The 15,363-nt window shown below is 40.8% G+C and overlaps 1 protein-coding gene across 5 annotated transcripts in view; it reads left to right on the top strand.

Moving 5' to 3' along the window:
- Positions 1-15,363, top strand: part of alk (ALK receptor tyrosine kinase) — a 207,665-nt gene that overhangs the window by 177,181 nt on the left and 15,121 nt on the right. For all 5 annotated transcript variants that reach the window (XM_044375521.1, XM_044375517.1, XM_044375516.1 and 2 more), the window contains exons 12-22: positions 238-385; positions 3,660-3,770; positions 4,130-4,271; positions 5,292-5,459; positions 5,868-5,966; positions 9,849-10,004; positions 11,104-11,217; positions 13,451-13,637; positions 14,340-14,430; positions 14,695-14,759; positions 14,860-14,989. In XM_044375521.1, coding sequence (XP_044231456.1) covers positions 238-385; positions 3,660-3,770; positions 4,130-4,271; positions 5,292-5,459; positions 5,868-5,966; positions 9,849-10,004; positions 11,104-11,217; positions 13,451-13,637; positions 14,340-14,430; positions 14,695-14,759; positions 14,860-14,989 — 1,411 coding nt within the window. The remainder of the gene's footprint in view (positions 1-237; positions 386-3,659; positions 3,771-4,129; positions 4,272-5,291; positions 5,460-5,867; positions 5,967-9,848; positions 10,005-11,103; positions 11,218-13,450; positions 13,638-14,339; positions 14,431-14,694; positions 14,760-14,859; positions 14,990-15,363) is intronic.

The raw sequence follows: 15,363 nt of genomic DNA on the forward strand, positions 1-15,363 counted from the left end.
CTCATACAATGGCTGGAAGAATAGATGAGGACTGTTTATCAGCCTCAGGTTATTTCCGATAAACACTCATATACAATAAATGTGTCGTTGTGGGGTGAAAACTGAAGAGAAACACTGAAAACAATTAACCAACCTTCTCTTCCTGGATCATTAGGATAATTATCCTGCTAATTAGTTTTTCTATCTCTCTGTTGTCTCTGTGTTTGTCTCTACACATTGGTGTGTGTTAAACCCCAGGATCACGGCCTACGGTGCAGCTGGCGGTCGAAGTGTTTTGACCATGAGCAGATCGTATGGCGTCTACATCACGGGAGACTTTCTGCTGAGGAAGGGCGAGCTGCTTTACATCCTGGTGGGACAGCAAGGAGAGGACGCATGCCCCAATGTAAGTTGTTCTGAACTCACTGTGGTTCAGTAAGTCTTCGTCATTGTCCTTCAGAGGAGAACTATCATGCAGTAAACACACTTATGATGAAAACAAAATAAAGCCATGGAATAGAAATAGCTGTAAACACAACTTCATGAATCAAACATATAATAAACATATAATATTTATTTTTATTTCTTTGCACAACAGTCATCTACCATCCTCCATGTGTTTGTTGTCTCCAGTGTAGGAAGATTAAAGTTGCTTATGAATTTCATTGAATTGTATCACCGCCCACTGTTCACCTACATACAGTAGTGATGGAGGGGAAACTTCCAGGGAGAATCATCATTATTTAACATCCGTAAATAGGATAACTTTGGGGAGGGAGGGGTCCCCGGACCTCACTTTGGAAACTTGTGCTCTAAATTGTAACATTTTACGGCCACCAATCACAGTTTAATTCAGCGTCAGAAGCTGGCAGTCATCTCCTCATTGTCTCTCTTAAAGCCTACGTGTGTTCTTTTGGAAGCGGTGGCTGTCATCCATTATGATCTGGAGTTTCTTCACTGGCAGCTTCGCAGCCAGCTCACAGTTCACAACGCTGAGACTAAAACCTCACAATCCCTCTAGTCACCAATGAAACTATCCATCATCCGCCATTTAAACGCTTCAAAAGCATAGGCCTGCCCCACTACTGAAAATAAAGGAAAAACGGGTTAGTCGCCCAAGTTAAGCACTCATGGAACATTGATGATAGAGGAAATTACAGATCTGAAACGTTTGACAGAACACATTAAAAATTCCTTTTGGTGGAGTCCACACATTGAATGCTTGTTGACTGGATAGCTTGAACTGGTACTTTTATGTCACTGTGGTACATGGTGTGCATGATAATATGTTGTCTTTCTCTGTCTACAGACATATTCATGCACACCTTAACACAGAATGTCTTAAAACCACTTTAATATTTGCTTGAAGAAATGAAGTCAATTTTAATATCAGTTGTGTTTGTGAAGGCAGCTACAGGATGTCGACACAAAAGTAATATACCAGTCTAATTAATGTTCAGCCTAATTATGAACTGGTTAGAGTATTTATCTAAGTGCTCTACAAAGAGCATAAAACAAACATTTCTCAAGAGGAGGTACAATTACAGGTGATAAACCGTTTATAAAAGGTTAAAGTCATTAAAGCACTCAAAAGAAAATTCCAATGTTTACATAAAAACAAACACTGTAAGAAATGAATTACAAGATGATGTTGTTTTAGCAGCTGCCTCATATCACCATGGTTACAGCGGCTTTTCTTTTCAAGAGGCAGAATGTGTCGCTTAGAAGGCAGGGGTCCTCGCCACTGTCATTCAGTTATTAGTTTTTAACACAGTGTGTCGTGAAGGGCTCAGTCCAGACAGCGGAGAGGGACTGGTTTGTTCCAAAGTGAGACTGAAGTCGTTTAAGGTTCCTCTTATTTCCCCCCAGTTCTGACAGCAGAGACTCTTTCCAAAGGGTCACTCTGAAAGTGATTTGTGCTGTCGAACAGCGTTTTCCTCACACCTAGCCTTCCCTCTGGTGAGGGAAATGATACCCCCCTTTGTCCTGACAAATACTTGCTCTTTCTGTGCATGTCTTTGTCCTTCTGCCCCGCACAAACACACACGCACACACACACACGCATATAAAAGAAGATTCTCGAGGACACACACCTGCTTTCTGTCGTTCTCTCTCTGGCTGAGAGGGAGTTAGGAAGACTCTCCCAGAGCATTTGAATGCACTGCCTTTTACCCCCTCCACCTGTCAATCACAGTCACCAAAGTCCTGCCTCCTCCTCCTCCCTCCCAGCCCCTCAGAGTTTTCAGTTCAGACAGGGAGTCTAGGGAGCAATGAGTGAGTGTCTGTGTGTGTGTGTGTGTGTGTGTGTGTGTGTGTGTGTGTGTGTGTGTGTGTGTGTGTGTGTGTGTGAGTGAGTGAGTGAGGTTCAGACAAGGTGAGGGGAGGAAACTGATGCCCTCTCACTCTCAGGGTAGGACTGGCTCCAGCCAGTTCAGGATGATAGAACACTCAAGGCAGATGCATCAGTTGACAAAACCTCAGTTATGGCAAAGTCCCTGCATTTAACATTGTTTACCAACAGAACATGTAGTTCCATTTTTATAAGGAGGCTGTATTTCTGGGATCAGAGTAGAACAATGACAAGCTGATTAACATTCTGTCTTTATTGGTTAATGTGATAAATGAACTTAAGACATAATGCCAATAGAATTATTTTGAGGTTATTTTTTAAATGTTTTCCAACCCCTTTAAGATCAGATGGGTCATTTGATGTCCTCCACTCAAAAATGTTTTTCTCCTTGTTCCTTAAGTTGTAGTTTAGAATGATGTTTTCAGATTCATCTTCTCTGTGCTCATTTTAAATTTGAGTTTAAGGCGTCAACCTTCAAGCTTGATTTGTGACATCACAACTAGTCTGGAAACCAATCCTGGTCCAATATTCAATTTACACAGGTGTAATGTGGAAACATAAAGCCTCCAGTGCTCATACACTGAGAATGAAGTTTACAGTGAAGCAGGAGACGTCTTGTGCTCAGCAGTTAAACTTCTGTAATGAAATAGATTTGCATATTCATAGGTTCTGGATTTTTAATGAGGGAGAAGGAGGAGATGTCATTTGAAGGATTTTAACAAGTAATTGAACTTTTGTTGTGGAAAAACCACATCAGAAACAGTTTTTTAATCGAGACAGAGTATTTTCTATATTTCTTAAAACATGTCTGAGGAGGATTTTTAAGCTACAGCAAAGATGGCAAAGATTACCACTGTTATTGCTACGCAGTAAAAATGTCATCAATCAAGCGGGTAACATGGACATGTAGAGATAAAGTCAGACAGAGACAAACCTGAATATTTCTTAAAAAGCTGAATAAGCTAGCATAGAAAACAAATCCAGAGATGTCTTATTCAATCAATAACTTTTATTCATCAACAAGAAGCTGTTCTACAACAATATCACAGATTTACAGTCATTTAAAACACAGAGACTAAACTGGAGATCAATAAAAACTCAAATCACACTGAGATTGTCTTTTTAAAGAGAACATTGTACCTTGCCTCTCAGTGTCTGTGTGCGTCTGTGTGTGTTGGATATTTTTTGCTTGGTATTCGCTCGCCATTATAACACTAAATCCTGAAACTCACAGCAGCTGTAGTTTGGCAACTGCTCAGCCTTCTCATACATAACTGACATCTATGAAAGCAATTCTTGGGTGTACTGACATGCCTCTCCCTCCCTGCAGGCCAACGGCATACTGAATAAGATCTGCCAGGAACAGAGCGGCCCGATGGTGAACAAAACTCAAGTGAAAGGAGGCGGAGGAGGAGGTGGCGGGGCTACGTATTTGTTCAAGGTAAGAGTGTGCTGAGGGAACAATGCACTCGGGGACTTGATATTTTTATACTCGATATTCAGGAACTGCATATCATTTATAGCGTTTGATTCGTGTGATATTCCAGTAAAAATATGTGTCACACATATAAAATCAGCACAGTTACTCTGTGTCTTCAAGTTGAATATTCTAGCATATTGTTGATGGTTATGAATCACTGCAGCTGAGGATACACCAGGGACACATCGGTTATTTTTGGTATCACATCTCTGAACAGATAAGCTAACCAACAAGCCATTCTTCTAAAATCCTAGATATTACTTTAAAGTTTTAAGATATGTCTCTCTACAAAAGTATAACTGTAAAGAAAAATGACACAGGTGGACAAAGGAGTGTACATCCCCCTCATCATCGCTGCTGGGGGAGGTGGCCGAGGCTACAGCAGCCCAGTAGAGACCCAGATGGAGCAGATGGACTATGACCTCAGCCAACCCGGTCGCAACGGGAAGTCAAACGCCGCAGGTACGCTACACACTGTCCACCGCTTTATGTGTGTTGTATAGTCCTGTACGTGCACGGAGGTGTGCGTAGAGGGAAATACTGGGAATACATAATTTAGTGAGTGTGTTTGAGATATTGAGACCAAGATTTTAAAACCATTACTCACTGCTGAGAGAGGTCGTGTGTATTCTGTTCCTCCGTTATTAGAATGTCTGCCTGTAATTTTAAACGTGTCCATTTATCCTGTAGCTGTTTATTTCCACCTCTGTGCACCAGTGTTTGTGCTCAGGTGAAAACAAAACACAGCATGGCCCCTCCTCATGATTATTCATATGGAGCACTTTGTCCCCCGTCATTGCAGGGCAACACTACATGCTCCAGTCTATCAGTGTAATGTTAAATCCATCCACGCTGCAGGATCCATTATTCATGTGCTCGCCGTTGACGAACTGCCCAGAAAACATAAGATATTGATTTTTACATCTTCACAAAGCCCAAGGTTTACTTTTGAGGAAACTTGGTGAATGAAAAATAAAATATTCAGCATGTCTTGGGGGTTTTGTTGCTAGTGTGTTTTTTTTTTTTTTTCATTTGTTTGTATCTCTCAGGCTTCAGACGAGAAGGAGGAAATTGAAAGGGGAAAATAAAATTGGCAAGCACCAGGGAATATGGGAAGGATTAGTTTTAACTTTATTAGCTTATAACTTTAATCTCCAGTTACCAGGTCTCTTTAAAGGGATTTTTATGTTTTTGTGGTCCCTGTGCTCTGAACAGCACTGTTATCACTAATATTGGATTTCCATATATGTGTGTGTATACTTGATATGTGTTCACCTTCTTTGCTGAATTGGCATGTGTGTGTGACACATGTATTTCTGCATTTAAGCATCTTTCCCCCCACCCCCACCCCCAAAACTTTGACCCACTTAAGAGTTCTCTCTTTCTGCTTGCCTCTCTCTTCCTTTCTCTCTGTCACACTCACATTCACCACACAGCACTTGACTTCACATCATATCAAATGTGTTTTGTGTTTGGTGACAGGTGGAGGTGGAGGTTGGAATGACGGTGCCCCTGCCAGTCAGGGTGGCAGGCCGCTGGTGCTGGGAGGCCAGGGAGGGCAGGCCTGTCAAAAGTTCTGGCATACCCGCGGCGGCTTCGGGGGTGGCGGAGGCGGCTGTATGTCCGGGGGCGGCGGCGGAGGCTACAGGGGTTAGTTCATGAGATTTCTGAGGGTTTTTTTGAACATCCAGTAAAAGTTTAATAAATAAATAGTCTTGGACATCTCATATCTCCTCATACTGAGTGTATATCATTAAAAACTCTGTTCGTTGTGTAAGATAAACTTTAATGATCCCCAGTAGAAAACTGGGTCATCACAGCTGTGGGTAGTATACAGCATAAGGCATAGTGAGCATAATGCAAATAACTGTTATATTAGAATTTATTGGGAAATAGAAGGATGAAAATGTGAAATGAATGTAATAGCGACATGTACTCATCATAAAAACAGGTGGATGATATGTGGAACATGATTTCAAATGTTTTTCTTCAGTATGTGTTTGGCATCGAGGTATTGTCATTTGTTAACTGTGTTGTGGTTTCCCTCCTGGTTTCTAGGTGGCAACACCTCCTTAGATAACAACCCCAGACATGACGGTGACGACGGCACGTCCTTCCTCGGTCCAGAGGGAGAACCCTTCCTCTATCCTCTGAAAGGTAATGTGAAAGGATGCTCGGCTGTCTTTAAAATTACATACAAACTAGTCAGCAGTCAACACCTGCAGTCAAGAAATTTGTATTCAGCATTTGATACCTTTCTAGTGTTTGTAGGTTGGAGTTAATGTGTTTGTACTTCACAGAATGATGAGCAAAAGCAGCTTTTGCAATTTGACATTTTCAGTTTGATCTTGTTGTGGTTTGCCTCCTACAGTACAAGCTTTCACAACACTTAACTAATGTAGATTTATACAGCAAGATGCGGATGAGTTGCTTTACTCTGTAACATCAAAAACAGGGTATTGTAAAAATTGATGGCAGTTGTGGCATGGAGGGCCGAGTCTGGAGTTTCTCCACAGTATGATGTAACTGATAAGACAGACCTCCAGACAAGGAGGAGAAACTCATCAGTGAATTAATCTAGTGTAAACCTGTTGACCCGTCTCTTTTCTATTCATCTTACACATTTGAACTTGGCAGGTATTAATGTTCCTTGAATTAAATCATAGCACTGTGGAAGCAAAAAACCAAAGCCTGACTGTGAAAATTTCAGCTGTAGTGATAAGTTTGGTGACCAACCATACATCATGTAAAATTCCCTCTTCACTCAGCTCTATAGAGAAATGGAAAACAAAATGGAAAATAGACGTCGATGTGGCTTTAAAAATTGTCTTCTACTGGGCTGTAGTCAAGTACGCAGCCATATCTCTGTCTCATTGAGCTTTAATAGCGGTGATGCTGTCTGGTGAGGCAGAGCCTCTTTCAACAGCAACACTCATCACTTTCATTTTTCATCAACCTTACCTCGTTTCCTCTGGAGGAAAAAGACTTGAGCTGTAAATAAGACAGAGAATTTAGTTTTTCACACTGCACAGCATTTCTCATTTATTAAATTACACATTATTATCTCTATTTTGGCCCCAGCAGTCCCACTCTGACATATTCTAGCTTCACTGGTCTGTTATGATTTAAAAAAGGACATTTCATCAAATTTCAAATGTCTACACACTAATTTCACAGCAAATTTAATCATTTTTGTTCAATTTTGAATCTTCTGAATCTCACACTTTTGTCTCAGGATACAACTGTAGTGCTGGTCAGATCACCAACTAATGTGCAAATATAACAAGTTATTTTTCTTTGTGCAAAAGCAATTCCCAGACAGCTACAGTATAGCAACCATGTTTTTATAGCCTCATGACAAAGAAAATCATAAATGATGTAAGAGATAATAAAGAAAGACATCAGAGATGTATAGTCTCTACAGTCACATCTATAGAACCTGATGCACAGAACCATCTGAGAAGTCATCCATGGAAACTGATGAACCATCTATCACCATCTTACCTGGCAAGGCAGCTGGATTCACGATGCTGATTGGTCCGAACCACTAGTGGTTTGGACACAAGTGCATGACTTGAAGCCTGACTAGATGGATTCTCGCACAGTCTCGTGATTTTGTGATCTTGTGAATCCAGCTGCCTCACAAGGTTAACATCTATACATCTGTTCAAGGTTTTATATTCCTGCATGAGAGACCTGAACAAACTGTTCATAGACAGAAAGTGACATGATTTATGAGCAACAAATTACCCACAGGACAGAATCATTATCATAACACACCAGCAGAATCTTTGGTGGTAATATCAGTAATTTGATAACTTAAAAGAATATCATCTGTGTAAAGGTCAGGTTTAAGAGCATTTGTGGTTTGAAGTTATAATCACAAATGGCTACGCCAGTAATTTCCCTCTCAGCCTGAACTGCACAGGCAGGTTCTTGAGCTCAAATAAGAACAGCAGGTGATGCTGGACAGCCCCGCTGTGTGCATTGAAAGTCTAAAAAAGGATCAAAAATCATTCCAATGATGTTGACAGAGGCAGCTGGTTTGCAATAGTGCCCTAAATCCACTGAATAAAGACTGCTTCAAAAACCAGTCTGAAGGAAGTACAATAGATATACACTGTCCTATTGAATGTTTCCTCAGCATATAGACAAAACATGCACTTTAATAGAGGCAATGAAAGCATCAGTGAGATGTGTATGGGAGAGGGAATAACATTTTCCACATGCAATGCAAAGATCTGTGCAAAGCATTATTCAACAAACTTAAGGGGAGAAAATGACTCATCTGTATACATTATGATTCTTGCATTGCTTTGGTTGTGGGGAATAGTTGCATGGCACATTCATTACATCTATATCAAAAGAAAGGCAAAACGTAGAAGAAGAAGAAGAAATATTTAGTGAAACTCTGCAGAGACGCCATTATCCTGGTGAGGGCTCATCCTTCCTCACTCCAGCTGAAAAGTAACATGAAGCAGTTCTCAACACGACTGTGTCTAAAGATCTGTAATACAGAGTATCATAAACACTTATTAGTATGCCATCAACATCTATAGTCAAGACATTAGTATTCTTCCTTTGAAACCTTTCTAGTGTTCCTGAGCTCGATTTATGTATTTGTACTTATAAAGCTGATAACAGAATGATGAGAGAAAATAGATTCTGCAGATGAGTGAATTTGCTTTGCTTACTAAAGAGTGCGAGCTTCCACAGACAATTTATAAATTATTCATATTAGACTGATTTGTCCCCACGTTGCTGTAGTTTACAATTAAGAGAATGAGTTACTTTTAAATCACATTAAAGTAAACAATGTTGTAAAATCTTTCTTTTTACAGTTTACGGCAGGTTTGCATAGTTTGCTGAGGAAGACAGAGAGTTTGCAGATTTTGTTCCAGTGAAAGCAGATTGTTTACTGATAAACACACCTCCAATCAGAATCAGTGGTAATAAGAGGCTAGAATGAAAATCTGCAAGCTCACAACCCTCCATCCAACATGATGACACACACACCAGATGTATACGTCTCATATGTTTTGCATTATTCCAGGTAGAACTGTACATGAAATGTAATCAGACTGCAGATGAAACAGAGAGAACAGCAGAGGTCAAGTTTAATGGAACAGTTACGCCGTGCCATGAGCTCTGGATGATGGTTTTCATGGTCACAAATAATGTGTTACCCCACCAGAACACAGCAGCAGCACATACATGAAATAAGAATGAGAAATAGTTTGAATGGCATTGCTCATTTCCTATTTTAACATTGTGCTGTTGTAGGGCGTAAGTAGTTATTGCTTAGGCAGAGTTTGCATGTTCTCCCTGTGGCTGTGTGGGTTTCCTCCCACAGTCTTGCAGGTTAGGTTAATTGACATGTAGGCATGAATGATTGTCTGTCTACATGTGTTTACCCTGTGATGGTGGCAACCTGTCTGGGTTGCAGACCCGCCTCCCACCCATTGTGTCAGCTGGGATACGCTGCAGCTCCCTGTGACCCATATGATTAGTGGTTATACATGATGGATGGATGGATGGATAACTGTAGTCTTCACATCTAATCCCTGAATGTTCTATGTATATGAAGTATCTTGACTGTACCGTACAGCAGGGTTCTCAAACACAGACAATTTTCCCAACAAACCTCAATTTGTTGACACTTACTTAAGATACACAACAGTCGTGTAATAATCAGACTGAAATCTTGTTTTTACCATTTGAATCACCGAAAAAAATCAGAGATGTGGGCAGCAATGAGCAGCCGAAATGAGGCTAAAGACACAACACACACAGGGATGTGTATCGTATATTATGTATCTTGGTAGAGTGTATGCTGCGTGATGATGATGAAGAGAATATTACCTCCAAAACCCGACCCTCATACATTCTGTAATTAGGATCATTTCCGGTTAATTACATTGTAGTGGTATTGAACTTTTGATCATTGTACAAGGAGACATCCTGAGAGTCTAATCAAACCCTGTTCATTTAGAAACCTGTGTCTGTGTCTGTGTGTGTGTGTGTGTGTGCGCCAAAAAGCTATGGAGGGAGACGGTGAAGTGATCATCAGTCCGGTGCAGAATTGCAGCCACTGTGAGAGCGGTGAATGCCACGAGAGTGAGGACAGCATCGTCTGCTACTGCGAAGATGACCTCATCCTGGCGCCGGATGGGGTGTCCTGCATCAACGCTACAGGTCCGACACACACACACACACACACACACACACACACACTTTAAACTGACTGATGAAGAACCACAGTCAGTTTCTCTCTCTTCCACACAAATATCTGAAATTAATCCTAACACAGGACTGGATTAAGCTGACTGTAATGGTACCTGTAATAGACTGTGACTCACGGAAAAGATAATGAATTAATCTACAAAAGTAATTAAGCCCAGAGGCTCTGTACTTTATTGAATCTTTATCTGAGGAACGTTTTTAATAGTGCCTTAATCATTCATAATAATTATCAGTCCACAGGATAAGCTAACCTGTTAATGAAAATGGATACAGCACACCTATAGCAGTATTATCTGTTCTGTGATTTGTAATTTATCTCTGTGCTGCAGTCAGATTTAACCTCTTTATCTTATCATACCAAGGATTTAGGATAAAAGGTTTCACCTGGATACTCATGTAGTGACATTATACAGTGGATTTAAATGTGTTTCATAATGGGCTTAATGACCCTAAGTTCATGCATCTGGCTCTGCCTATTAGGACTAAAATCAGTTTTCACACAAGTACTGTGTCTTCCTCTTGGGTTAAACTGCAACAAAGGAATGTAGACAAACCCCTGTGGACCTTAAATTGCCTCTTCAATTATGATCTGTAATCTCAGATGAATAATGAATATATGAATGTAGATCTGAAATGAATTAATATGGGGGGATGTCACTTTATAATGTGAAGCAAAATAACAGGGCTATTACCATCTCAATAATATCTTAATGACCTAGAGTCTATCCTTGTCCTATGATTTGCAAATCTGTTCTCAGTAATGACAAGCAGTAGATAATTCTCTGATGCTAGGTCATAAAAGGTCACCATCTCAATATGGTCTCTCTCGGTGTGCAGATTTGTTCCTCAGCTTAGACAAGTGAAATGAGATCTCCCCTCACCGCAGAAAAAAGGAATTGACATGCACCGGCCATCGCGGCTCCTAAGCTCTGTTGTTTCATTGCTTTCACATCATTAATTAAGTTGGGGATCAGGGTGGCGAAGTGAATGTTAATACTCCTCTGGGCAAGATAACAACTGTGCAACACTGTTGTTTCCCCTCGTGTTGCAGAGGTGTCCGTGCTGCCTCCTCAACCGTCTCTCTCCCACCTGGCGCTGGGTCTGTCTGTGGGCACGTCGGCCCTCATCGCCGCCCTGCTGCTGGCTGTGTCTGGAGTCATGATAAGTAAGTGTCAGCAAGGATTGAAAACAGACAACATATGGTGCAGAAATACTATCAATTTTCAGCCTGTCCGGGTTTTCCACTTCAGATATGATTCTGGAGGAGACTATCCTCCCATTTAAAATGACACAACAGGTTGTAATGTCAGTCGCCCAAAAATGATGTTTGAGTGACAGATGCCATCTAGCAGCCGTAGTACTTATAACCCTGCAGTGGTGCAGTTCAGATGATATCAATATATGTCAACAAATGTCCTTGTTTGGAGGAGGATGGGTGGATGGAGGCATTAACCCAACAGTGCACTTTGCCACGGGAGATAACTGTCCATTTAACATTTACAACCACGAGTCTGGACAGTTCTTCAAAAACCATAACTACGATCGTCCCCTAACCTTCACTCTGTTGTTATTATTGTAGCCATGACGACAAAGGTCCCTGAACTTTTCAAGGATGTAGTAACTTAAACCCACACCACATGTTTCTCTAACAGTGAAAGCACAGACAAATGATGTTGTCCTGCTGATTACTGCCGATAGGGACGCCAGAATAGAAAACACTCCTATGTGTTGTTCTGGAGTCACATGGTCAAACGACCCAGTTGGTCATTTAATTTGGAGGACTTGTTGTTGTGGAGCATGATTGATTTCAGGATTTGAGATGAATTTTAGTGCTGAAAAGGTCATAGTTGCTTATACAGAATAGCAGCACCATCTGGAAACCACTCTATACCATTAATCATCCACTATCCAACAGTACACTATGCACATACAAAGACTGGAGGCTTTGTTTTTTTTTAACACTATTTTTGCATTTTTATTTATTTATTATTTAAGTAAAACACTGCAAAGCTGCTGAAAAAGTCTTTATATTGTATTATTGTAATCCAATATTTCCCCCAGTGACTGTGCTCAACAAGTGAAATGAATTTGGAGTATGTAAACTCTTAATGAGGGAGGATGAGATACAGTTCAATAGGATCACTGTTCTCCAACCTTTAAGTTGTCACATGACACGTAGGACAAGTTGCTGTTAAAGGTTCGGTATAAACCTGCCTTCAGTGGACTAGACAGACAAATCAGAGATGATTAATTGGATAGAATAGATGCATATATGCACTGACTTAACAAAGACAACAGCTAAATGGAGAAAACTGAAGTAGTTGTTATTGACCATGAAGAGCCAGACTGCGCACACTCTACTGTATGAGAAGTTCACATTACCTGAGTACTTGTTCTTTCTGCTGTTATCTTCTGTTTGCACAATAGACCAATGCTCTCACACACGCATTAAGTTCTCCAGTGTCTGGCCTGCTCTCTCTTAGACGCCTCTTAGCACATCGTTGTCAGAATGGGAAGTGAGCCTTGCGGCCAGCGCAGACATCCGTCTCCCCGCCTGCTTTCAGGCTATTACAGCCAGACATATGCACTCATTGAGCCATCATCTCCTCCACGCACACCCACGCTCACTCTCGCGGGCTGACACACACATCCAGATTCACACCTACTCTCTCGCACACTCACCAGTAGAGGAGGTGGGGAGCTGAGGTGGTGTGGGACTACCTCTGTGATGAATGAAACGCGCTAATGATGGATGGCTGCTTAGCCGGTGGCTGACAGCACTCGTACATTAGACAGCACTTGGTAAATAAATAATTCCCCTGCACGCACGCACACACACACACACACATAAGAATTCACATATAAATACTCATACAAACAGTTCTTCCTGCGACTAATGTCTTCACAGCCCAAGTCGAGGCTTCTAGCACTCTTAAGTGTGTGGTTTTGTGTGTGCGTACATGAGAAAGACCAAAAGCAGTGTCTTTATAAAGTGGGCTGTTCTACATAAAGTGCATTCATTTGCAATATGAGGGAACAAAAGAAGGTGTAAGTTGTGTTGTTTTTGTGCTTGTACAGTATGTGTTTGTGGCTATAACATGCACACATTTATTTATGTTCTGAAACATGGTATATCTGATTATTTTAGAGAGACAAATCTGGTATCAGAGAAGAATCAATATTTCACAGACACAAAGGAATTCTATTTCATAAAAATCGCTGTTGTACAAGCAAAAGGTCTTTAGAGAAATGATAACTGCAAAAGCTTTCTATTTTATGTGGTTTTGCTTCCAGCAATAATATTCTACAAGAATATGGGTTCAAGGTTTTGTTTGTTTTTTAAATTGTGGATATCTCAGTAGTGGAATGAAAGTCCTTTTTCATTTACATCTCACCAGTGTACAGGCGTAAACACACAGAGCTGCAGTCTATTCAGCTGGAGCTGCAGAGTCCAGACTGCAAGCTCAGTAAGCTGCGGGCCTCCACCATCATGACCGACTATAATCCCAACTACTGTTTCGCCGGTAAGACGGCCTCGGTCAACGACCTGAAGGAAGTGCCGCGACGCAACATCTCCCTCACCAGGTAAAAGCTTTAAGATTCCACATCCAAAAGCAGCAGGCCTGTTACTGTGGGCAGCAGTGAATACACCTGTCTGCATCTGTGTTGAAGTGTGAAATTACTGATTCAAGGATAACAGCATCTAAGCAAACATGACAAATGACACAGTTCCCTGTAATTGCTAAAAAAAAAAATCCACAAGCACAAACTATTGAAATAGGGAGGATTCATAAATACAGCATTGTGAGACGCAGCAGTTTAAATAAAGCCTGAAATATTTAAGTTGTATATAAAGTCTCAGAGTGTACAGACCTGCTGCGGTAATCCAAGAGGCTGAGAAATGATTTCTGCACGGCTCTTTTCAATTTTTAATGCATCTTTCATGTGTTTATAGTTCACCAGTTTATCATTCAGCCTCTAAATCTTTGTGATGAATTCCTTTTCTTGTGGATCCATGAATATTTTCCAGCATCTTGAATTCTGCAAGGAATGAATCAAATGAAATTGCTGCCAAGAGGAAAATCTAAACTATTATTTGGTGTCAAAGTTCACCGTTCTACACTTTCTGATCATTCTTTGGATAAAAGTATATTTATGACATTTCTTACTGGTGGTTGCTTCTAATGTCTCCTAAAATCTCAGCTTGTATATCCTGCCTGTGTGAAAGTTTTAGTGCCTAAAATATGAAGGTAATTGTAAATAATTAATGTGCTCGTGTGTCTCCAGGGGTCTGGGTCACGGAGCTTTTGGTGAGGTATATGAAGGTCTGGCAGTGGGAATACCGGGTGAACCAAGCCCACTTCAAGTGGCTGTCAAGGTGAGCTCTTACCCACTCTCTGGAACAATAACTGTATTTTCTAAAGGTCAAACTTTGATGGAATCGGGTTTAGAATTAATTTAACTCTAACTGAGATCCATAGAGGCTTCTAAACTAATTACACATCATCCGTTTTTTCTCATGTATTGCTCTTTTGCAGTTAAAGGCTCTGTAGCACAAATACTGTACCGCACCTCTTTTTCACTACAAAACAAACAACATTACTGTATATTCAAATGTAAGATTTTTTTCTTTAAACAATAGACCCTACCTGAGGTTTGTTCTGAGCAAGATGAATTGGACTTCCTCATGGAGGCTCTAATCATCAGGTAAGAGCCACTTAGACCATTTACAAAGTTCCTCCACTCATGCAGTGCTAACAAAGCTATTTCTGAAACACTTCTCCCTGCTTTGTTTTTCTCCCTGCAGTAAGTTCAGCCACCAGAACATTGTGCGCTGTATAGGAGTCAGTCTGCAGGCCATGCCCAGGTTCATCCTGTTGGAGCTGATGACTGGAGGAGACCTCAAGACTTTCCTGAGGGAGACCAGACCCCGGCTGGTGAGACACACTACTGTACCAAGTGCACATTTGGCCTCATGCAAGAAGCACTCATATGAATAGATTGATTTTTCAGGCACCAATGAGAGATTTAAGAAAATTTGTCACTGTCATCAGTTTTCTGGTGCTTAGAATTTTCTCTTAGTTCTGCATGAAATGAACAAGTGGTGCAGACCTGTTGTATGAGTGATAATGATCAAATCTCATGAACAGCTGACATTCATCAGACTGAAACAAGTGAGTTTGTGCAGTTTCAGAGAGTTTGTTGAATCCGACTTTGAAGACTTGTACGAACAAACCTCAAAGAAAAAAATAAGAGTGTTTTTGGAGAAGAATATGAAAAAGCTCTTTGCTGTCTTTTACTATACAGTTAG

This window comes from Thunnus albacares, chromosome 15 (genome assembly GCF_914725855.1).
Source record: "Thunnus albacares chromosome 15, fThuAlb1.1, whole genome shotgun sequence".
In the NCBI taxonomy this organism is placed as follows: domain Eukaryota; kingdom Metazoa; phylum Chordata; class Actinopteri; order Scombriformes; family Scombridae; genus Thunnus; species Thunnus albacares.